The sequence below is a fragment of the Mus caroli genome, unplaced genomic scaffold (genome assembly GCF_978045245.1).
Source record: "Mus caroli unplaced genomic scaffold, Mus_caroli_1 scaffold_17, whole genome shotgun sequence".
Classification (NCBI taxonomy): Eukaryota; Metazoa; Chordata; class Mammalia; order Rodentia; family Muridae; genus Mus; species Mus caroli.
The window spans coordinates 18,445,528-18,469,605 of NW_028227272.1; the positions used below are offsets into that span (position 1 = coordinate 18,445,528).

At 44.3% G+C, this 24,078-nt stretch overlaps 1 protein-coding gene across 5 annotated transcripts in view; it reads left to right on the plus strand.

Annotated features, from left to right (window-relative positions):
* Window positions 1-24,078, plus strand: part of Vps8 (VPS8 subunit of CORVET complex) — a 211,724-nt gene that overhangs the window by 167,495 nt on the left and 20,151 nt on the right. For all 5 annotated transcript variants that reach the window (XM_085832522.1, XM_085832525.1, XM_021184755.3 and 2 more), the window contains exon 45: window positions 8,850-8,903. In XM_085832522.1, coding sequence (XP_085688648.1) covers window positions 8,850-8,903 — 54 coding nt within the window. The remainder of the gene's footprint in view (window positions 1-8,849; window positions 8,904-24,078) is intronic.

The following is a 24,078-nucleotide window of genomic DNA, read 5'->3' on the forward strand; positions in this document are numbered from 1 at the left end:
AAAAGAGTATCCTCTAAGTGAAGCTTACAGATTAAATGAGGATTAATAGGACTCAGAAATACATGGAGATAATCAGTGATTCTAACATAAGTGAGACTTCGTTAACAGTATCATTTGCCAATGATCTTGTTATACCAAAGCATAAGTGACATTACTCCAACTGAAGCCAATATTTAACATACACCTATCTTGGGCCAAATGTCTTTATTGGTACTATAGCATACATTAGTTTGGGGCTTTGTTTGGTTTTTATTTTTGTTCGGGACAAGGTCTCACTAAGCCCAGGCTGACCTTGAGCTTGCTGTGCAACTAAAGACCTTGAACTTCCAGTCTTAGCATCCCTGACTTCCAGGCCCTAGGATTGCAAGTGTGTCACCGTGCCAGGTCTTACATGATGCTGGGGATCAAACCCAGGGCTTCCTGATGTTAGGGATGCACTCTACCAGCTGAACTCTATCTCAGTCCCCTCTCAGTGCATACTGGTAAACAACAAAACTACAGTTCTTACCAGCAAGAGAGCTAGAAGATACTTACATAAACAAACGTATTGCCGACACTGCAATTTTGAATTGTCAGAGGTACATATTTGGTGTGAGTGTGAGTAGAATGCTATAAAGTGAGTGACTTGGATCAAATAGCAGGGAAGATGGAGGGATGGGTGGGTGAATGGATGGATGGAACTGGGCACAGTGCCAAAATGTGAGGCAGGAAGGTACCTGGGGGTTGAGACTAACCTGGTGAGCACAGTGAGCTCTGGGGGAGGCAGGGCATAGCTGTAAAAGTGAAAACTGGGAAGGAAAGAGCAGGGACGAGCACGCCTGGTTTCATCCTCAAGATGAGAGGGAACACTGATGGTTTTAAAGCAGAGCCAGACTTTAGGCTGTGGGAAGACAGCCAGATCTGATCTTCACCTCTTTTCCAGATCCAGTCATAATGAATGGAGTAACATTCCTATCAGTCAGCAAAGCTTTGTGTCCAAGACACCTAAGAATAGCATTCATGCAGAAAGAATTTTCACCATTGTACATAACCAAATATTTGATGAAAATATAAAGTAAGGACTTAGAAAAAGTCTACTGCCCCACAATGTAAAAATACTCATCTTACCAATGTTGGGAGTAATGTACACTAGTGTAGCAGTACATCCTTTGCCTTAGTTTACTAAGCTAGCAGGTTCTTAGAAATACTAAACTTGTGCCCATGTAAAAGGACATTCTGTGTGTGTTTACATGTGTTACATGTATTTATGTATGTGTACGGACTGATTTGTAGGATATGGGTGCACCTGTGTGTGGAGGCCTGTCTAGTGTCTCCCTCATCTGCTATCTTTCACTGAGGCAGTGAAAGATATTTCATCATATGCTGAGCTGGAGCTCACAGTTCATCTACTGTAGCTGGTATTCCCTATCTCTGTCGTCTGTAACCTGGCTGAGATTACAGTCAAGCCCCCACCACTACCCAGCTGAACTCCCATTATCACACTTGCTGAGCAAGTGCTTTCTCTATTGAAGCTCTTACCAGACCACGTATGTATTCATTTTTGTAAGTGACATTGAGTGTGTTCTCTGAGTCCGTGTGTTAAAAAGCTAAATCCCCAGGTTCATATGCTGGAGGTAGTTAGAGACATAAAAAGTCATGAGACTGGGGTCCTATTGTTGGGATTAAGAAGATTTGCTAAGGAAAAGAAGGGTCCTGGGCTAGCATGCTTTTACTTTCAGTGTGAAGCATAGAGGGAAAGTTCTCAGAACCATCAACCAAATAAACTTCTATTGCCTATAGCTTACCCAACCTGTGTCAGTTTGTCATGGCAGCTGGAAGCGTATTAGACAGTGCAGATGTCAGGCAACAAACACTGTTGTCCCTCATTAATGTGCACATGTATGTGTAAAAGTTCATAGTCCTGATTTAAGTCCCTTTAGCCAACTGTGTTTCAAGTTTCTTTGGGTTTTCTATGGGAAACTCATAGATTTCCACTTCTAGATAGAATATCTTTGGGGTTTCTTATGAGGGGAGGTGATGAGCAAAATATATTTAAAAATCATCCATAAGACATTAGACATCAGACATTTGAACACAGAGAACCCTTAAAAAGTGACAAAGAGCATAAAAGGTAGAATCGCCCATAAACTACTTCAAGAAACTTGCTAAATCGTTAGTTAAAGTGGACCTGAGGCAGAACATCAGATTCAGTCAAGAGAGTCCGGGAAAGCCGAGGTGGTAAGGGTTTACAGGGCACTCGTGGGACAGGAGCAGCTCTGAGAGAGGTGAGAAAACTACTGAAAGAATTAGATGGGACAGTGCCCTAGACTGACATACAGCCAGGAATAAGGTCTGTTTCCAGCAGTGCACGTGCAGAGCTGCATCACCAACAGAGCGTGAAGATGCCCAGAGTACTCTCCCTGCGAAGGCGGAGGAGAGAACTCTGACTAACTGCTTCTTCGACCCCGCCAATGAAGCTTAACAGAAGAGTGGAACTGAGCTTCTTACAGCTGCTAGAACAAAGTGGGGTCTTCTAAGAATTTAGAAGATAGACAACACCTAACAAAGTAAGAATTCTACCCTCTGGCAAGTAGAGGGGGCAGAATCCATGGACACTTTTGACCCGGCATGGTCCAGGTGATAGAATTAATAGGGACACTTAAAGTTATCATGATTTATTCCACATGCTCAAGAAACTCCAGGGAAGATTGAATCTACTGACTACAGATAGGAAAGCTAGAAAGTGTCAGCATCTGGAGATGCAAATGGCGGCATCTAAGCTGAAGATGGGGTCACCAGCAGAATGGATGTTTACAGAAGAAATGATTAGTGAACAGCATGGCAAAAGAATGTGGCTGATAATATGAGAACATTAGCACAGATTGTGTGCTACACAGTCCCAGTGTGCACTCAGCAGTGTCCCCTAACCAAATGGTCACCTGAGATTAATAAAGGTGGTCACCTTTTGCTGGGACTCAGGCCGGATTTTGCTATAAGGTGCGGTTCGATACCAAACCATGGTGTTTCGTTTTGTAAGATGTGACTGGGATAGCAATCTTTTGGTTTCAGAGACTGTGAGTTTTGAGGAAAAGGTTTATGGGCCCGTTTTGTAGGAAATCTTACAGCCGCTTTTGCTATATGCTTGTGCTCTTGAGGCATGGAGCTGCAGAAGTCTAAGAGGTAATGACGGTTGAGTGCCAAGTGTCACATACTTGGATGCTTTTGACAATGTTTTTAATATTAAAAAAAAATTGAAAGGAGACAAGGTGGTGGTGGCGCATGCCTTTAGTCCCAGCACACGGGAAGGAGACAGGCAGGTAGGTATATCTCTGAGTTTGAAACCAGTGTGGTCTACAGAGTGAGTTCCAGGACAGCCAGGGCTACACAGAGAAATCCTGTCTTAGACATAAAAGAAAAATGGAAAGGAACCAAAATATTCCAGTAGCCCACAGTTGGTTAAATTAGTTATAGTACCTGTATACAGTGAGTAAACTTTGTAGCAATGAAAAATACCACACTGTAGAGAATATTAATGTAGCAAACTATTGTTTAATGAACAGTATGGACATCACAGAGTGTGACTGCAGGTGCTCACAGTGGTCACAGCTGTGGTTGACTCTGGCTTCTGCTTCCTATGTCTGCTCTAGCTTCTAGATTTCCTTCAGTGTATATATTCCTTCTTATATAGCCAGAAAAAAAAAAAAAAGGCTTTTTACAGAAAACAATGATGACACACTCCTCTTTCACTTAAGCCTCGGATTACCTGAGTCAAGAATCACTTTGTTAACAGCACTCACAGAGGTTCGAGGTGTTCAGCATTATTAAGGCCATCACTCAGCTGTCATCCACATCTCCAGATCTGCTCTCTGTACACCTGGATTTATAGTCGCATTGCCTGAGGCATTTCCAGAGGATCCTTTTAAAACGAAAGTGAGACCTTTTTCTGGGGCTGCTGAACCTCTTCTGTTGCACATCAGAGGCTCCCAGACTGAGTCTCAGGAGAGCAGCCTTCTCCATTGAGTCATCCACCGCACCCCGTTCCCGACTTGCCTTAAAACGTCTGCAGATCCTTTTATGAGGCCATTTTTTTTTAAGCTTAAACATCTACTTCCCTTTGAAAATCTATTTCTCCCTTTTGAAAAAGAACATAGCAGAAGTTAAAAATGGATTGCTTTCTGCAAGCTACACTGTACATCTGGTGTGATTTCCGGAGTATTGATGTCATAGTATGTCACACCAAGGATGGTCAAGTCCTGTTCTTGCAGACTTTTTGAACCTGGCAGTCTGGACAGCTAGCAGTTTTTACCTTTAATCTGAGTCATACTTTCTGAAGTTTCTGAAAGTCACATCACATCATGTCACCACTCTAAAGATGGCAGAACCTGGGAGAATGGAACCAGTAAATGAGACCGACTGAGGTCTCACGCAGTAGCCAGCTTTATTCAGAGCAGCAGACAGGTTATACTCTGAGGTTAAGAAAGGTCACTGAGTAAGGTTCTCATGATCAAGCTGTGTACAATCTCAGGAGCATGGCAAGCATGTTTTCCAAGCAGGCATACAAAGGAGAGTTTAAGCATTTAATCGAATAACAAGAGTAAGCAATAACAAATAAGTTGAAGTAAACTCACTCCTGTCAGCTATACCTGGGAGGGGCACAAGAGCAATTCTACCTTTTAAAGAAATGGGGGGAATGGGGGGGTGTCTAGATTCTTGTCTTGTTTTCTTGATGTGTTCTCACAAGCACTCCGAATTCTCACAACTGACTTCATCCTGGACCATGTTCCAACAACATGAAAGCAAGAAAGCTTCAACATGTTCCTACTTACATGGTCACATGACATTGACGGAAAGCAACATCATCATCGTCGACAGCTATTGTCATGTCTTATTTATAAGTGATAAGCATATATTCTGGCTTCATGGGCCTGATACTAATATGTGTTGGAATTTACTACTGGATTTAGAATTTTCTATAAGAAACTGAATTTCTTTCTTACAAAGCTGTTCATATTTTTTGTGTCATCATGCTGTGTCCACACTTACAAGTTCTGTATTTGAAGACCTGTGTCCTTTAGATTTAGTTTATTATCAACTTTGTTTCCCCTCCCCCCTTTTTTGGAGATTTCATAATTCATTTAATTAAGACTTTACCACAGGAATCTATAAATAATCATTGATTGGCTTCCAGAATATTAAGTTCAATATTATTAGAAATAATTGTATATATAGCAGCAAAGACAAATGATACTTTGAATACTTAATGGTCTACACTTAAAGAATATTTTATCTTTTAAAGGTTTGAAGTGATTTTGTATGTGATTTTGTATGTGTCAGATCCATAAAAGGAGAAATAATATCATCAAACGACATGTATGAAATTGCCAGAGAAAACAAGAAGGGAGGAGAAAGAGCAAACAAAACAGAAATCTAACACAGGCAGGTTTCCTTCTTTGTGGTTTTTCTCTTGTCCTTGCTTGAATATAAAGAAACCACAGAGATTTGTAGAGGGAGGGATTTCCATCATAAACCATGAAGAAAATGACAAGACTAATTCTGTCCTCTTTGGTGTCTCTGACATGAGATGCCCCATTGTATTGCCAATACCCTTTTAGTGTTGGCAGGCACGAAGCACATTGCATGTATCTCAGTGACCTCTCAAATACTGCAGAAAAGTGACCCTCAGTACAGGCATCTGAAGGATTAAAGTCTGAATAAAACCAGCAGCGTTGCACTTGTCTTAGAAATCAGGAGTGTACTCATAATTCTTAGTAGGTATGATTCTGTGTTCGGAGCTTTTAGGGTACTCATAAAAGGTAATTGAAGAAAACTCATCTGTCATTGAATTCAAATCACCTCAGGACAGATATCATAGGTGTGACTCCACACTCATGGTATCAGTACAGAAAGGGCTCTTTCCTGCCATTTAGTGATCTTTTTCCATCTCTTCCTAAAAACTTAACAACATGCTCTAAGAGGTTCATTTTCCTGTGAGCCTTCCTGTTTCTCTGTCTGCCAAGGTGTTAATGTAGCATTTAAAAGCCCAATCCTAGAAACGGGTAACTTGAATCTTCTCGGTCAGTGCTTCAGAGCACATGATCTTCCTCAAAGCTACACATAGTTTTCTTATCTCTAAAATGAGTAGCAGAAACCACACTAGAAGAGGTAGTATAGATTAAATAACAGCATGCCCATAAATGAGTCTTCAGTGGTACTTGGCACATAAAATTTTACAGCGTGTTACATATTACTTCTCTTCTTTTAGTCATCTACATAGAAGTAGTAAAAGATTGTCTTAGCCACAGTTTCTGTTGCTGTGGTATATCACCATCGCCAGAAGCAACTTGGGGCTTATTTCCTCTCAGAGCACCCAGGTCAGTCACAGTCCAGCACTGAGTAAAGGCAGGGCAGGAATGCAGCCATGGAGGAGTGCTGCCCAGTGGCTTGCCCCTCATGGTGTGTTCAACCTCGGGCCACCAGAGTAAGGTGCCACCCGCAGTAATCTGGGTCCTCTCACATCAACTATTAACCAAGAAAATGCCTGACAGGCTTGTCTACAGGCCAGTCCTATGGAGACATTTTCTCATTTGAGATTCCCTCTTCCTAGATATGTCTCATTTGTATCAAGTTGACAAAAAAGTACAAATATGTAAGCATTAAGACATAACTGTAGATATATCCCGTATGTCTGGTAAACTAAAACTGCTTACTTTTCAAAAAACTTTTTATTGGTTCTCTGTGAATTTCATATACCCCAATCCCACTCATCTGCCCTTCCCCTTGTATTTGCCTTCCACCCTTGCAGCCTCCCCTGTAACAGGGAAAAGAAAATCTTGTTGTGGAAGCTGTAGTGTGTCACAGTGTGTCCCACAGTACACCCTTTGCCCATGCTTCTTTGCTTGCAAATATTCATTGCAATGAGTCCTTGGTCTGGTACGTGGCTCTGGCTTCTGCTACTCTATCAATTCTGGATCCTCATTGGGACACTTCTTGGATATCCTGCTGTTGTCGTGGGTCATAGAGATCTGTAGTTTTGGATCTGTAGGACTGGACCCTTCATGCACACCAGCAGTTCATTGAGTATTAAGGTGTGTCAATTCAAAGCCCTGGATCTGGGCTTAAGAGGTATCTGAGAGGGTCAGCCTGCTGGCTCCCCTGGCTCTTGGGGCAGCTCCCTGGCAACCTCCCTGCAACCAGGGCCAGCTGCATTGTGCTGCCCAGATGAGATGCAGGGCCCAGTTTCCCAAGTGTTGTAGCCATTAAGGGACATGGCCAAGAACTGCTCACTTGTGAATCTCCTGCTTACATTTCTTTAGAATTCCTAAGCGCTCCACAGATGGGGAACTCATCTGCTAGCTAGGTCCTTGCTGGCTCTTCAGCACCTGTACTTAATGCAGGCTCTGGAAACTAGCATGCAGCTTTCAAAATCTGCAAGGATGTGGATGCTCACTGGGAAGCTTTGAGTTGCTTAGATACAGTACTCTTATTCTGTGTGCTATGAAAAGTTAGGCTATGACTTCCATACCTCAAACATGAGATTCTGAGTCATAGGTTCACACCTACACATCTCAGAAGTTACAATGTAGAGCTTGTGTGTGCTCTTATTGCATTGTTTTAGGAGCCTAACTTCAAGAATTCATTGTCGAGCAAGCCAATAGCCACTCTCTCCTGGGAGATGTTATAGTCACATTCCGATAACTTATGCCTTTAATTTGGTTCTTTGTCGTGTCTTATTTCATACTTCGGTTTTGTTTCTTGTTTCTTTATGCTATTTGACCATTTCTAGCTCATGTTGGATACAATTTGAATTAGTTTCCTGATTCAACCTAATTAACTCATAAATCGCCTTCATTTACTCACTGTCAGCCGTGTTTTCTGCCTGGTTTCCAGCCATTGCTTGGCAACTTCTCAACAGCAAGGGCTGGTTCATACTCAATGTGATATTTTTACTCTCTGAGAAATTCATATATGCATATGATGTATTTTGATCATATACTCATCCCCACCCCTAATTCTTACCACCCCTCCTTTTCACTCCCTCCCACCTTTACCTCCTCTTTAAAAATAATCTACCAAATCCAATTTATGCCGCCCATAGACTCCTAGTTGTGGGACCAGCCACTTGAATGTGGTCAACTTACTACATCCTTAAAAAATCCTGTCACTTCTTCCTCCTGAAGCTATCAGCTATTGGTAGCTTCTCTTTGGGGGGGGGGGGGAGTTGTGAGCCTCTCCCTAGTCCATGTAGGGATGCAGACCGGGATGGTCTTGTTCAGGGAGCCGTGAGATCATGAGTGCAGCAGTACTATTGGGTCCAGAAGACAGTTTTGCTCTGGGTCTCCCTGGCCTCTGACTCCTGTCATTTTTCCGTCTCTTCTTCTGAAATGGCCCCTTAGCCTTGGGTGGGTGGTGATATAGCTGTCCTACTGGATGTGATGAGTTTCTGTGCCAAGCCATCTACTGCACAAAGAACCTTCTGTGATGTGACCTGAGAGCTGTTCTGATGTGTGGGTAAGGAGGTAGGACTGTAGAGGGCAGTTTGATAGTATGCCCACCTAGGAAGACACGGTTGGGTTCTCCGCCAGAGCCTCTAAGCACCAAGGCCCTGGCTTCTTAGTCACAGTTACAGCACCAGACACGTGTTTCCTGCTGCAGAACAGGCCTTGAATGCAGTGAGAAACTGGTTGGTTACTCCCACAATGTTCACATTGCCATGGACAGTTCTCGCCATGTCATTTTGTTTTTCGTTTTGTTTTGTTGCTGTTGTTGTTGTTTTAAGCTCAGCTATACTCACTTAGTTGTATTTTTTTGGAATGTGGGTCAAATAAAGTTTATATCTAAGAAGTTGTTGAAATGTTTCCCCTTTTTTCCAGGTAAAAATGTCTCCCTCGTATCATCAGTCCAAAGGGGATCCTCCCGCCAGGAAGGTGAGTCTTAAAATCAAGTGGTTCGCAAAACTACCTCCTCCTGCCCAGCCTCCTCTGAGGTCAGTCTTCTCTACATAGCAGTGGTGTTTACTTACGGTAATTTTCTCAGGCCTCTTCTCATTGGCTGCTTTGATGTGTTGCTAGGATTCCTTGCCTCTTTCTAGAGCACATGTGGGATTTCAGGCCAGCAGTTCCCTGGCAACTAAGACTAAGCACAGTGGGGTCAGCATCCACAGTGGGGTCAGCATCCACAGTCTGCCTCGTGGCCGAGGGCAGTAGCACATGAAACAATATTTTGAGGGAAAACTGTCTGGTTTTCTTAGTGACATGTTTCTCTTCAGATAGCTGTGCCCAAAATAAACTGTCTAGAGATAGAGCTTTTCAGCACATGCCACATAAAGAGTTGTCAGTACATGTGGGACTAGGCCTGTCTTCTGTGAGTCCTGGGCCCAAGCAGTGCTCAGGGGACATTAAGAGACCCATGGCAGCCCCTTCTGTGTCCTGCTGCAGCTGTTGGCTGAGAGCCATGGGTAGCCTGGCCTTCTGCTGCCTCCCTTTGTCACTGTTCTCTCTCTGATAGTTGAGCTGGTTTATTTTGGTTTGCGCCCCCCCCCACACACACACACTTTAAAAAATTTTAGTTAGCATTGAACTCAGCAAAGTATTCATGAAATAAAAATGACATCTTGCTGCTCTGTTTACTAACTGCCAGTTTAGCTTCAAAGCAGTGTGACACACTCCAGTCCTTTTCCTCTGCTTGTAAACCCTGACATTTTCAGATGGAAAAAGGATAGAAACAAGATACAACATCTGAAAAGTCCTGAAACGTATTATGCAGGAATAGCTCTGCTCTATCCAAGCATCATGGCAGGTAAGACCAAGGGGTAGAGCATGAGTTCTCAGAGTCACCCTACTACCGCGAGCAGTTAGTCGGCTTCACATCACTACAGTGAAATGTTACCTATAGAGGAGAGGAGAGGAGAGTCAACTGAGGGTTTGGCATCATGGCAGCTTCATGGGTGTGGGCTGCAAGAAAAAGTGACTCGTTGAGGCAGGAACACATTTGAAACAGGTGCTCATAGCATGAGCAGAAAGCAGAGAGAGGATGAAGCTAGGGCCCCATAGTTCCTGGGACTCAAGTTCCTGTTAGAACTCTTCTCAACCTTCCATAGCAACTCCTAACACAGCTATCATGACCTACATGAACCTTGGGTATAGTCACCAAGCAGTCATAGTAGGTAGGGCCTGAGTCTTATTAGACTCATTTAATAAACATGAAAGAATTAGAATACAGAAGAAAATTGGTTTGTAGAAGATCTTTAATGGTAGCCATGTAACATACTTTCAACAGGATGATTGAAAACATTCTAAGACCAGGCTTAAACTCAAGGGCTCTGAAAGGGCAGCCTCTTTTTTTCTTCCTGTGTAAGATCGTGATGATCTTAGAATTGCCCTAAAAACTGAATGAGCTCCTGTTCAGGCATGAACACCTGTATTTGATACATAGCAAGTACTGAGGCCGTGGTGCGCACTGCTGTTTAACATGGCCCCTTTAGTTGATCATGTTGCTTACTTATTATTATCCAGTCATCAAGTATTTCTTTATGCTACACGAAGAGCTAAGAATTAGACTAGAGATGAGACTGCAGTCTTTGTTCTCAAGGATCTCAGCACTAGGGCTGGTGAGACGGCTCAGCAGTTAAGAGCATTGACTGCTCTTCCAGAAGTCCTAAGCTCAATTTCCAGCAACCACCATGGGATCCAATGCCCTCTTCTGGTGTGTCTGAAGACAGCTATAGTGTACTCATATACATAAATAAATCTTTTTAAAAATCTCAGCACTAGACAGATGAGCTCACTATTATTGTACAGCTTTATGATGCTGGGTAAAATGTATAGGATGCTCTGCTAGCGCTTAGAAGGGACCTTGTTTTCAAATGGCTGATCAGCCTGGTGCAGCCTTCTGTTCTTTGTGATTGTAAGTATAATGAAGAACTCTGAGGAATAGTTAACAGCCTTGCTTCATGTCGTTATCTGCCACATAGCTAAGAATTTATCAAGCACTGATTTAGAAGTAGATTGATGCAGCCTGTTTTCAGACTTTGCAATGCCTCAGCTCTGAAATTCAGCCATCTGACTATCATCAGAAAAGGGCACCACCTCAGAAGCAGGAATCTGCTCCTCTTCTAATCCATTTAAGGTAAAGAAACTTCTTGCCAAGGCCCGGTAGCATCTTCAATCCCAGTACTCAAGAGGCAGAGGCAGGCGGGTCTTTATGAGTTCGAGTCAAACCTGGTCTATGTTGTGAGTTTCAGACCAATCAGGGATACATAGTGAGACCTTGTCTCAAAATAAGAAAAAAGAAACTTCCGCACTCATGGCTGGATGCACATGGCCCTTGGTATCATTCTTTTTTTTTTTTTCCTTTTACTGATTTATTTTGAAAAAAGTGGTCAGGTGTACACTTATTCCTTCCCCGTGCAAGAGTGGGTACAACTTCTCAAGTCTTCTTCCCTACCTACACATTTTGAATAGATTTTATTTTATCATTGAGAGCCTCTTTCCAGTATTTACCATACTGATTAACAAGCCATTAATTTTAGCAATTAAGACTCTTTGGGAGCTGCCATTGGGAATTCATGTTAACTGCCCACTCCTGAAATGTGAGCGCTTACTTAAAACCAGTTACCACCTCTGAGTTGAAGCCTAGATGTACCAGCTCATCTTTCTGTCACATATGTAGTGTAGGTGCCTGTCCCACGATAGGCAGGGAAGGCTTCCCAGAGGAAGGAGAGCTTGATCTGGCCTCAAATAATAAGGGGGAATGTGTCCCAGGAAGACCTGAGTAAGCAGGGTTCAGTGCAGGCAATGGGAGCAGGTTGTATATGTCTTAAATACAAAAGCACAAGAAAGTCTAGGGGGAGGTCGTGAGGATCCAGATCCCAGAAGCCCAGTCTGCGGCAGCTGCTTCTTAGTGGATGGTAGGCATTTCCACCCATGGTCAGTTGAAAGGCAGTGAGGACAGTTAACAGAACAGCATGGTTATCTAGGTAGAAAATTGCCCTAACCTGAGCCTGTACAAGTGAAATCTTGAAAGGTGAAATACATTCAGACCTTAGCATCTTTCCCTCCCCATGCCCTGAAAACTGTCTAATGTCCCCCAAGGCTCAGTTATTTGTCATTTGAGCTCACAGCACCTGAACTTGCCTGGGAAGGTATCACTCATTAGACTGTACGCCTCCTGAGGATAGGAGTCCTTTATGTTTATTTTTACATAGAGAAGAACCAAGCAGGCACTTGATTGTTGTCACATAAATGAGAGGTCTGTGAAAGAGATCCATCAGAGTATGCGTTGTACATAGAAAATGAGCAGGGAAGGAAGTCTGTGACCTGACAACCAGAGGAAGAACAGTAAAACATCCTTGCTGGGCTCGGCTTCTGTCTCCAGAATAATCTGCAGTATACGAAGGGAAGGTTAAATGAGGAGCGGTGGGAAACTTAATGTGTGTGGGGTGGGGGCATGTATGTGTGCATGTGTGTATCCATTTACATACATCCTCATTCGTCCTTGATTATAGTCCCTCTCCCAAAGTTCCTCTGTTAGATGAAAATGGCCATCATGTCTGGCAAGCAGTGGCTGCCAAAGCGACATGTGTTGTAAGAAACACAAAGGAAGCAGCTGAGTTTATCTGCTGCAAAGTCTCTTAAACTCCATAACTGAAGGGCGCATTCATTGACTCCCCTCTTAGACCTGCCAAGAGTCAGTTCACTCCTGAGGAGGAAGGAGCGATGCTCTCTGTAGGGCTCTGCTGACTTCCTGGGATGCACATTTTACACAGTGGTCACTTTTCAGGAGGTCAGTGATCCGCTTTCACTGTGGTCAGTGTATAGCACATGGCACTGCCTGTGTCTTCTCATAAGTCATTTGCGTTTTAGGTACTCAAATATCAGCAAGCAAGCATTTATGTATAATATGTATAGCATATACTTTCTGTATAACTAGTTGTATGTATAAAATTTCGGCTTAATTGGCTCCCACTAATATCTGCAGTGACAGAGTTGGGAGACACACGTGCATCTCCGGGATCATCTCAGGATTTACTTAGGGATCACCAGAACCAGGCAAGTCTAGAAGCTCACACAGTAGTCAGTTTACAGGGTGGAACAAAGGACCTGAGAGGATTAAGGTTTCAGAGATCACAGCACTGTGGAACATCTTTCATTGACTGCAAGTCTCATCGACACACCAACTAGGGACTTTTGACTGGTGGATGAACAGCCCCCCACCCCCCAAAGGCATGTCCTTACAAAGCTGGCTGTCCTGTCTGAGCCTTTCCTAGAGTGAGGCAGTATTCCCTGATTGTATGTCTGCAGAAATGAGGATCTGACTGTACTCCTTGGGGTATTGGTGCCCCTGAACCACCCGCAGCTGATGCCAGCTGTCGTTTTCTCAGAATAACCTCTGGGTGGTTCTTGCTCTCGGTGGATTCTTCTCAGCTCAGAACCAGACCTCTAAGACCTTGCTTCCCAGTTTCTCAAATAGCGGAGGGTATTAGAATTTGTGGCTCGTTTTCCTGTCCCGGCTGTTCTGGTGATAAGAAGTGTTAACTCAGTTTGTCTTCCCACTCATGTCAGGAATGTAGATGAGGAGGAAATCTGTTCATGATTTTTTTGGATTTCATCTTTTTTTTATTTTTTTTTAAGGAAAAAAAAATCCAGAACAAGCTACCATTTCTGTAGCATCAGGAAAACTGGCCAACCCCAATAATCGCTGGTTGGTGGTTTCATAGCAGTTAGGAGGAACAAAGAGCAAGATGTGGTCTTTGACAGTCTCAGGAGAAGACTGCAACCAGTCTTGGTATGCTGACGTGAGGAAACTGGTGTCTAGCTGGTGTCAGACATCTGGAGGACACTGAGTTAGATGGAAGGACAAGCATTCTCAGTAGTTCCAAAGATGGAGCTGGTACCAGTATAGTTGGTGGATCAGCTTGGAAGGACTATCTTACAGTAGTTACTACAGTTGATGAGCCAGGGGTGGTACATTAATTAACTAAGGTTTGTGGTTCAGTTTAGGCTCGATGCTTTCTGTTATGAATTCTGTGTGTAATGAGCTGTGTCTACTGAAGGTCATAGGGGTAGTTCCATCGAGCCTCAAACCCTTCCTCCCCCAAACACTTGGCAACTACTGACCTCTCTGCTGCCTCTGGGATTTGCCTTTTCTGGGATAGTTAGTAAGTTGCATCTCTCACCCAGTGGTCAGCATGGAAGACGTCTCGGTGTCATTTCACAACTTAGTTAATCTTTCATCATTATATAACACTTTTGTAGGTACTGTGGTTGCTTTATCCACTCACCTTCAAATGACATCTTAGCTGCTTACAGGTATTTGCAGTCATACAGAAAGTCACAGTAGATGTCTTTGCAGATTCCTCTGTCAACATGGTTCTCAGGTCATGGTGAACTACTGAGTTATATGTTAACACTCATGTTTTCTACAGGATAATTGACTGCAAATGGCTAGAGTACAGTTGTTTGGCTCCTAGTTCTGGCATCTCTGACCTGAGACCCTATAGCACCTTTGCCTGTTGTGCCTGGCTGCAGCATTAATGCAGCCATTAATGTGACTGTTCTTTATTTTTATAGAATTTATTATTTAAAACATGCAAATAAAAGCATCACCCCAAAGCAGACACAAAGTCTATACAACTCTACAACTCAGTGAAATTCTACATCCTTGGCATGGCCATTCTTAGCGGTGTGCAGATCTATGTTACATTTATACTTTCAGTATCAAGTATATTTTATGTGCTTATCCATCATAAAAATCAAAAGTCCACAACAGAATTAAAACTAGGAGAGCAGTTAGCTTTCTATCCTCTTTCCTAACTCCTGGCCATTGTAACTGGTGGTCAGTTTTAGAAACTGTCCCGTGTGCCACTGAGAGAAGTGTACTTTGTTCTTGCTAGGTGAAGCACAGCTGCTGGCCTCTCCTCTCCTTCCTGCACACTGAGTCCAGCATCTGCCAGGCTCTTCTTCTAGTCCTGCTTGTCCAGGCCATGGCCAGGGTGCTGGCATCTGGGCTTTTCTGACTCCTGTGCCCTTTGTCTGCTGATACAACCTGCTGTCTCACTCTGTGGCTTACCCAGTTCACCCTCCAGCCTGGCCCTCTTGCTCCTATGCTTAAAAGTTCTTGGTGCCTCTTCCCCAACAGACCCAACTCAGTGGAAGCAGGGTGAGGGGGGTGGGGAAGGGAGCAGACAACGAGATGGCTTTTTATAGAGATAATGATGCCTATCTCTCTCTATGCTTTCTGTAGCTTTCTGTTGGTGGCTTTTTATCCTGCTTCCCTTCCATCGGAACTCCTGCTATCCAGACACTGCTTACCGGCTGCCAGCTCAGCTGTTTCCTGTATAGACCCTTTCATTACACCTTCATTGATTTCTCAGTGTGTTCAGGGCTTTTTGTTTTGTCTTAAAGTTTTTTCAGGGAGCATGCTTTGTGGTGCCCTTGGGTTCACTGTGTGTATCTTTGCTTTTCTGGTTCAGTTTCTGATTTGAACCAGATAATTCCAGCTGTGTAGGCCTGATTTGTTTAAGTACTATTTGCATTGCATTCATGTCATACAGCTACTCTTTAGAATTGGTTGTGAGAGAATGTGAAAACAGGCATTTGTATAGCATTTTACGATTATACAGTTATCTTTTGTTCTCTTTGCTTATCTGTGTGCATTTGAAATTGTGAAGATCGTTTTCATTATGAAGAGCCCCCTTAGTCACTCTTGTCAGAGAGGTAGGTGGGGGTGGGCATTAGTGCCTCAGTACCGTATAGAGATCAGAGAACAACTAACCTCCAGGAGTTGGTTCTCGCCTTCCATCATGGGTTCCAGGATTGACTCAAGTGGTCAGACCTGCAAGACATCTCTGCAGTCCTCCGAGGTTTTCATTTATCTAGGAAAGCCCTGTCTTGCATGCACTTTTAGAAGACAGCTTTGCTGAATGTAGGATTCTCAGCTGCCCGGTTTTTCTTGAAGGTTTTGAATGTTGCCTCAGTGACTCCTGGCCACCATTGTTGCTGCTGTTAATCTTAGGGCTTTTCCCATCTACCCCTAGATGTGACTCGTGGTTTCCACCTTGTCTTTTACTTTTCCCATTTGCGAGTTTGTTTTATCATCCATCCATATCATACTCAGAGTCCGTTGAGCTGGCTGAATGTGAACATTACTACTTTTCAGTGAACTTGGAAATTCTGAGGCATAAGTGTTCAAATGTTTTTCTTCTGCTGTAGGGTCTCATTAGCTGTGCTATGCTGCTGGGACCATACGTCTCTCCAAAGCTCTTCCTAGTCTTCTTTCTGTGTTTTTCATCTTGTGTAATCTATTAAAATAAGATTTTCTTTTTTTTTTTTTTTTTTGGTTTTTTGAGACAGGGTTTCTCTTTGTAGCCCTGGCTGTCCTGGAACTCACTTTGTAGACAAGGCTGGCCTCGAACTCAGAAATCCGCCTGCCTCTGCCTCCCGAGTGCTGGGATTAAAGGTGTGCACCACCACGCCTGGCGATTTATTTTATTTTTATGAATATGGGGAGCAGAAGGTGGATATGTGCATGTGCATGTAGTATCCAATAGAGACCAGAAGAGGGCGTCTGATCCTAGTGTGGGTCCTCTGGAAGAGCAGCGGGTGCTTTAACTACACGGAGGGAGCATCTGCCCAGCCCCAGCTTTCATAAACTCAGTTTTCTGCTCATGTGTGTTCACCAATTCTTTTGCCTGTTCAGGTTTTCTTCTGATACATTCTAGTGAGTTCTCTATTTCTGTTCCAGTGTTAACTCCCAAGTTTTCATCTAGCTTCCATGTATTTGTTTCCTTGTTGGTGTTCTCCGTTGGTGGTGGCAGGCATCACACCCTCCTGCTCCCCTCACTTTGTGAGCACATGCATCCAGACTGCTTTGAAGCCCATGTGAAATCTGGGGTCTGGCTCCATTGTGTGTGGTTTTCAGCCATTTCTTTGGTTAATGCTTTCCTATGTGTGCACACCTTGTGGTTTTTAATGGAATCTGAACATTTGAGAACAATGTACTTACCCATCTGCCCCCAGGGCTCATTATTATTTTATTATGTTTTGGTGATGGGTTGAAATAATTTAGTAAAGCTTATTTTCCTCCACTGTTAATGGTGTGACGTACTATCCCATAAACATAGTCAGACACATTTGTGTCTTTCTACGGTGTCAGAATATATCAAATAGCATTAAGTTCACAAGCTACATTTATTTCATTTGCTAAGTAGTTTTGATTTCTCTTTTTAGCTAGCCGTTGGTAAACCCAGATTTTTACATTTCCATCTTTATTATTAACTGTCAGGTCATACATTCGACATCACATAACCATGCATATGTTTACCTTACAGGATGGCTACAAAAGAGTTAAAGAAGCCAAGAGGCTTTAATGGAAGTAGAGGCAGAGAGATAATGCAGATGCAGAGTCCCTTTGGGGTTCTGTGTTAACTCATCTGAAGAGTTGCAGCTGCAGGATTGCAGAGCAGGCAGTGGGGAAAGAGCAAAGCTGAGGCCCCTGGGGTAGTTGGGAGTTCTCTGCCTTGTTGGTCTAATTCCTTACCTTACACACTGGATGGTCAGATGCCCAGTGAGGGGGTACGCCACTATTGTAGTGTTAAATGTAAGCATTAGTCTGTAAACTAGGCTGCTCTGTGGATAGAAAGGAATGTTTATTTGAGGGAAATCAAACTGCTGTGGCTATCTCGAGCAAAGGGGAGCAGGCAGAGAGAATATCTAAAGGCAGGGAGAGCTTTGCCAGTTTTAAAGAAAAAGGTGATGGGAGGGAGCCTGTGAGCTGGAACAGTTGTGAGTTAGAGTGGGGGTGGAGGGGTTGCTGGCCAGAAGAGCCAGGGCACTAGCCTGGGGAATTGGTCTGTTATAGGTTTGTTTTAGGTAATGGGGAACTAGATGCCCCACACCTATAGGGATGGATGAGGGAAGAAAAGGATTCTCCAGGCAAACAAAAGCCCATTCTGCAAGGTTTCGGAGGAATGCTGCATGCACGCTTTAGTTCATCTCACAGCAGTCCTATTTACCTGATCAGGGTCCAGACCGAGCTGAGCCCAGGCTGTCCTTTAAGGCATTGCTAGGGCACTGCCATCTAGGGACCTCGTAGTCCGGGTGAGGATGTTATACCCTGTGTTAGCCTGGTGTGCTTGATGCGTTATTGGGTCAACTTTCTGCATTACACGTCTAAGTGCCCAGATGTCCCTGCACTATACGTCCATGTGCCCAGATGGAGGTGAGTTTATAGCTGGTGTTTTTTTACTTTTGGGAATGAGCTCTTGGCAGGCTGGGCCTCCTGGGTGGGCTTGGAGAGGTGGTTCTGTACTTGTGTAAGGATGAGGTAAGTCACATGCCTCTGCCTGTGCTCAGAATGGAGCCAAATGCTGCTTTGTAAAGTCAAGTCCCCAGGAAGCCAGGCACAGCTGAACACTGTGGTTCACACACACGGCCCTCCACACTGGAGTAACAGAACGAGTGCAGCTTGGCCTCCACATTAAGCTTCTCATGCTTTTCTCTAAGGAAGTACAGTGCAGATACAGTCACCCTGGGGTAACCATGGGATCTCACGCTTTTCTCTAAGGAAGTACAGTGCAGATACAGTCACCCTCGGGTAACCATGGGATCTCATGCTTTTCTCTAAGGAAGTACAGTGCAGATACAGTCACCCTGGGATAACCATGGGGCTGTGGTGTTGCCTGCCTCTCTGTTTAATCTCTGGCCACACCCAGCCATTTTTGTTTTCAACAATAACCCAGGATATCAATTGTTCTTCAAACCCAAGTGTCAGCTGTGATTCTTTGTATGTCATTGTTCCTGAAGTCCATATTTATCATTCTGCCTGCCACTACGGCTCCTCCCAGTCATCTTTCCCTCATCTGTGATGCATCACAGCAGAAATTCCTCTCTTTTACCTTTCACAACTCCTGTGGTCCTTAGAACTTGGGTTCAAAGGTCCCTAAGCTCGACTGCAATGAAGCAGGTTCTCTTTAGAAGAAGGAAGAAGCTATCGGTGTATGAACCTGCTTTTATCCTGGGGAAAATCTTACCATCCCAAATCTCTGGAGCTGTGGACAGGGACAGAGGAAAGTTTCTGTGTCACTCATGGTCTAGGAGTGGGATGATGCCGGGATGAGGAGGCTGGGGCCTCTGGTCCAACTGTTAGAAATAATCTCAGGGCCCCAGAGAAGAGACCACCCGATTACAGTGTCCCTATAAGGCAGAACTTTCCTTCTAAGCAGAAGGGTGCTGTATTCACTCAAACAGAAGAGCATATTCAGCCGGGCGTGGTGGCGCACGCCTTTGATCCCAGCACTTGGGAGGCAGAGGCAGGTGGATTTCTGAGTTCAAGGCCAGCCTGGTCTACAGAGTGAGTTCCAGGACAGCCAGGGCTATACAGAGAAACCCTGTCTTAAAAAAAAACAAAACAAAAAAAAAACACAGAAGAGCATATTCAACCAGACAGAAGTCACTGTTTTATTCTAAGAGAGGTGGTGACTGTACCCTTTCCCCATTGGCTGGGGTCCAACCTCACATTCTTTTACAATTGGCTAGTTTGATAGACAGACAGACAGACAGACGAAGGAAAAGACAAGGGGGTGGGGCACAGCAGGTAGAGGACATTTATTTAATATGTACAGATGTTTTCTCTGCATGTATGTTGTGTACTACATGCATACTTTGTGTCCTCAGAGGCTAAAAGAGGGCATCAGATCCTCTGGAAGTGGAGTTGAACGATTGTGAACTACCATGTGGGTGCTGGGGACTGGTCCCAGGTTCCCGGCAAGAACTGCCATGTTCCTAGCTGCAGAATCATTGATACACCCCTGCAATTGGCTAGTTTTAAAAGAATTGGAAGGTGGGGCAGGGGGAGGGGGGGATGACCCAAAAGAAAAGAAACTGGGAAAAGGGGTGCTCAGTTAAGTTGCTTAAGTTCCAAGGTTGAGGCAGGGCCTTTATGGAAACAAAAGGTACAGATAAGGGAGATTAAAACATTTGCATGTTTTACAACTTGGGAGAAAAATAAAAAGATTTGTATTCCTTGTCATAAATGGAAGTTTTAGAGTTTGACAGAAAAGATTGATACTTGGTGTTTCGCAGGGCAGTGGTGGCACAATCCCAGCACTCGGGAGGCAGAGGCAGGCGGATTTCTGAGTTTGAGGCCAGCCTGGACTACAGAGTGAGTTCCAGGACAGCCAGGGCTACACAGAGAAACCCTGTCTCGGAAAAAAAAAAATTAAAAAGATAATAATAATACTTGGTATTTCTTCTGCTTTTGGCTTGCCTCACATGCCCGGGAAGGGTGGGAAGGCAGCATACAGCCTCACAGATAGAACTACTGCCATCCTCTAAGTTCAGGCAATGCCCAACATTCAGGTTCATCTCTCTAGGGCTGAGCCCAGACATGCATAATGGGAGGCAGGCTGAGGGTGCTGGGCTCTGCCTCATCCAGAGCATTCTGGGAGCTCCAAGAGGCAGGCATTGCCACTCTTGGGTGCAGAGTCTGCACTGGAGTCCCCTCTGTGGGCGGGGGCTGGGAGGAAGAGTCTTGGTTCAGACACCAGACACTTGCCGTTGGCACGAATTCATAGATTTCCTTTTTTTCAGATACTTGTTTTTCATTTGCCATTCTTCACTAGGTCTATTTCTAGAACCTTTACACGATTTCTCGGTTTGGTTAGGTTTGGTTTTAATGCCTTTCCCAGTTGCAATTGGGAACAGGATGTGTGGAATAAGCACACATCCTGGGTGGAATAAGCCTCCCACCTCTCTTGCTCCCCCTTGGGAAGCCCTAAGAGCTATCTTCCTGACAGCGGGCATGTCCTGAACATACAACCATGCAGACGTTGTGTCTTTACATGGTGTCAGCGTTTACGGAATACTGAATGCAAGGTTTAATTGTTCAATGATGGCTTTATTATTAAATCCATCTACCTTGGTAGCCTGGCCAGTCTTTACAATTTAATTGTTAATTATTAACTCTCAAATCACACAGCACACAGAGTCTGTAAAGGTATATGGATGTACATGTATGTATGCACATGTATATGTGTGCATGTGTTACAGAATAAATATAAACTAAAGAGACTTCCACAGAGTGAGGAGGCTGTGGCAGTGTACTGAGGAAGTCTGGATAGATACAAAGTAGCCCAGTGCTGAGCCACGAGCTGCTGGAGTCAGATTTGAGAGCAGAGCTGTGAGTGTGACTGCAAAGGGACAAGCCACACCAGGTGGGGGTCCAGATGGACACGTAGGTGAGCCGGCGCTGGGGAGTAGGCTGCATTAACAATGGGGACCAGTCAGATCTGGGAACCCTCCATCCTTGATGCAGACACCTGGGATGAGTCCATCCATTAGTATTGGAGTCATGCTTTTATACTTTTAAGCATCTATCAATTTATGGGGTACAGGTGAGGAAATTATACTTTTTCCTCAATCTGGTGACTCCAATAAATTCTTGGGCCTGGTCTTCCCAAGAAAATTTTAATATGCCCATGTGCTCCCACAATTTCAATTCTCCCTTGTTGCATGTAGCTTTAAAGACACACCAGGAGCTTCTAGGAGCTGCTGCCCTACCAGCCCACTTTTGTTCCACCTGCTTAGCTGGATCAGTGCCACAAGCACAGATCTAGATTTCCCTCCCACAGATTTCCCTCCCACCTCTACTCCAGGAGTCGACCACTCTACCAGCCCACTCCGGAGAACTTGCTCTGGGAGGGGTTAAGTTACCAGCCTTCCCAGAGACTCTTGAATCCACAGATAAGGGACACACACTCAGTTTGCCACTTTATAGCTTGCCTTTTGTGGCACAATTACTGGGCGCAGATACCTCCCACCTGGAAATGTGTGCCCTTATCAAACCACCCCAAACTCAGTGGCCTGTTGCAATAAGTCCCCGCCAAACATCTCTGGCAACCCTCTTGCAGCAGAGCTGCAGACCCTGGCTGCCCCAAGATCTTACATGATTGCTGTGTGCTTCTCTTTCGAAAGCCTAACCAAAAAGCCCCTCTCTCTTTCCCCGAGTGCCTTTTCCTCTTGGGACCCTGAAGTCCCACTTGTACCTTCCATCCAGCAATTGGCCCCTGGCCTTCTTTATTGACAAGTCAAGAACCAATTAGGTAATTAGACCTTAGTATTAGCACCACCCTTACACTCCCTAGTAAATTTATAGGGTGACCCTTTTTCTAATCATGGAAATAAGTCATCTGTCCATCTCTTCTGGATAGGAGGTGGCTGATAGATGGTAGAATTTCTGGGCTCACCCACGCCTGATGTCATCCTTCTACCTCAAAATGGGAGTCAAAAACTGTAAATGGAGTCTCCTAGGACAGTACAGGCTGAAAAGTCAGTGCTTTTGTATGGTAACTTAGAGTGGGGCTTAGCCCGCAGGGTGACACCACTGAGCCTGCTCAGTTCCTCATTCTAGGCTCTCTTTCCATGAGTAGAACCCAAAGCATGTTGTCCTTTCTGGGTGCCATTTTGCATGTGTGCCTGCAAGCAACATGGCAAGGCCAAATTGCTGATTCATTCGCACACACACCTTGATGCTTACACTCCCACCTTGCAGAGCCAGGTACAGGCCTGGTACTGCTTCCTTTATGACCTGTGCAATCATTATTTCCCATCTACCCAGAGGCTGTTGTGCCTTCATCCAAATCAATGAAATGGTTGTCTGGAGCAGCATGTTGTATTAATTATTTAATCTCAATTGGGGAGGTTCTACCCTACCTTTGATCATTCAGTTGGATAAAAGACACGAACCCTTTATATTTATAATAAGCCTTTAATGCACTAGAGCTGGGCAGTTATCTACCCTCTAAGATATTAGTATTTACTTCCCTATCAATAACCCTGAGTTATAGCTCGCCATGTTCCATCTGGGCAGCTCTTAACTCTAGGTATTCAGCCCTCATGGCCAAGTTTTCATGACTCACCTACCCCATGATGTCTTCTCCTCTTTCCACCTTCTCTTTCTCTCCCCTCATGGTCCTCCTCAGACCCCTAAGCCCAGGAATCAAACCCCACCCTGCCTTTCCTCTTCCCAGCTATAGGCTGTCAGCATCTTTATTCAACCAATAGTTTTAAATTAAGGAGCAAGGCCACATAGCATCACTTTGTGTACAGGAGGATTCCCTCCTCCCTGAAGGCAACCAGGGCCAGTATTTAGCATTGCAATTCATAGCAGCAGACCAAACCTCAGCAGCCGAGGCCCACACTGTTTTGCTCCTGCATTTCATTGTTGTTCCATACAGCTCAGATGTCTCTTGGATGGGGATGTTGTAGAACATGGTGCCAGCAGAGGGTCTCTGGACCATGTTTGTTCCCTCTCTTCCAATGGAAGAGTGCTTATCAAAACTATACCGTCGTGTCTGTCATCTGGGACTGCATCAGACACTACAGCTGTAGCTGTTGGTTCAGCTTCAGTTAAACCTTTTCCCGACAACACTGTTCCCTGTTGAGCTTCCCTCCAGAGTTGACAGTCACACTTTTCATTAGGAGGGTATATGACAAAGGGACACTGGAGCCTCTACTCTGGAGTAAAGCCACTTAGTAGAGCCCCTCCCTGAAACTGTGCTGAGCTCCCCGCCCTCCTCTGTGCCGCTTCCTGTGCGAAGTGACCGTTGCTAGTGTAAATATCCCAGGGACCTAGGAGAGACCCTGCCTGTGGGATCAGGCCCTTTGCTTTTCATCTGCTCACTCACCCAGCAGCTCTCCCTGCATCTGTCTCTGAGCTCCACACTTGGCTATGCTCTTGGCCCCCTCAGAGTCTTTCTCTGTTTCTCTGAAGGCATCTTCACTCTGCTGCTTTCTGGTCTTACAGTTCCTCAGTAGCTCCCAAGTGTTAATTTTTTTTTTTATGATTTTCATTCATTTATTGGCATTTTTATGATTTAGTTTATTAATTCCATTCTTCTTTTAAATCTTCAAACATATTTATAAAATAAATTCTTTAAATTCTTTGGACTGGAGAGATGGCTCAGTAGATAAAGACATATCAGGCTTGAGGCAAACGCCCTAACTCACTGAGACATCTCACTGGCTCTCCTACAAAGTCACAGGTCTCCTTTTTTCATATACTCTTCATTTAATTGACCCTCATGCCTCTCTTTTACCCCCCACC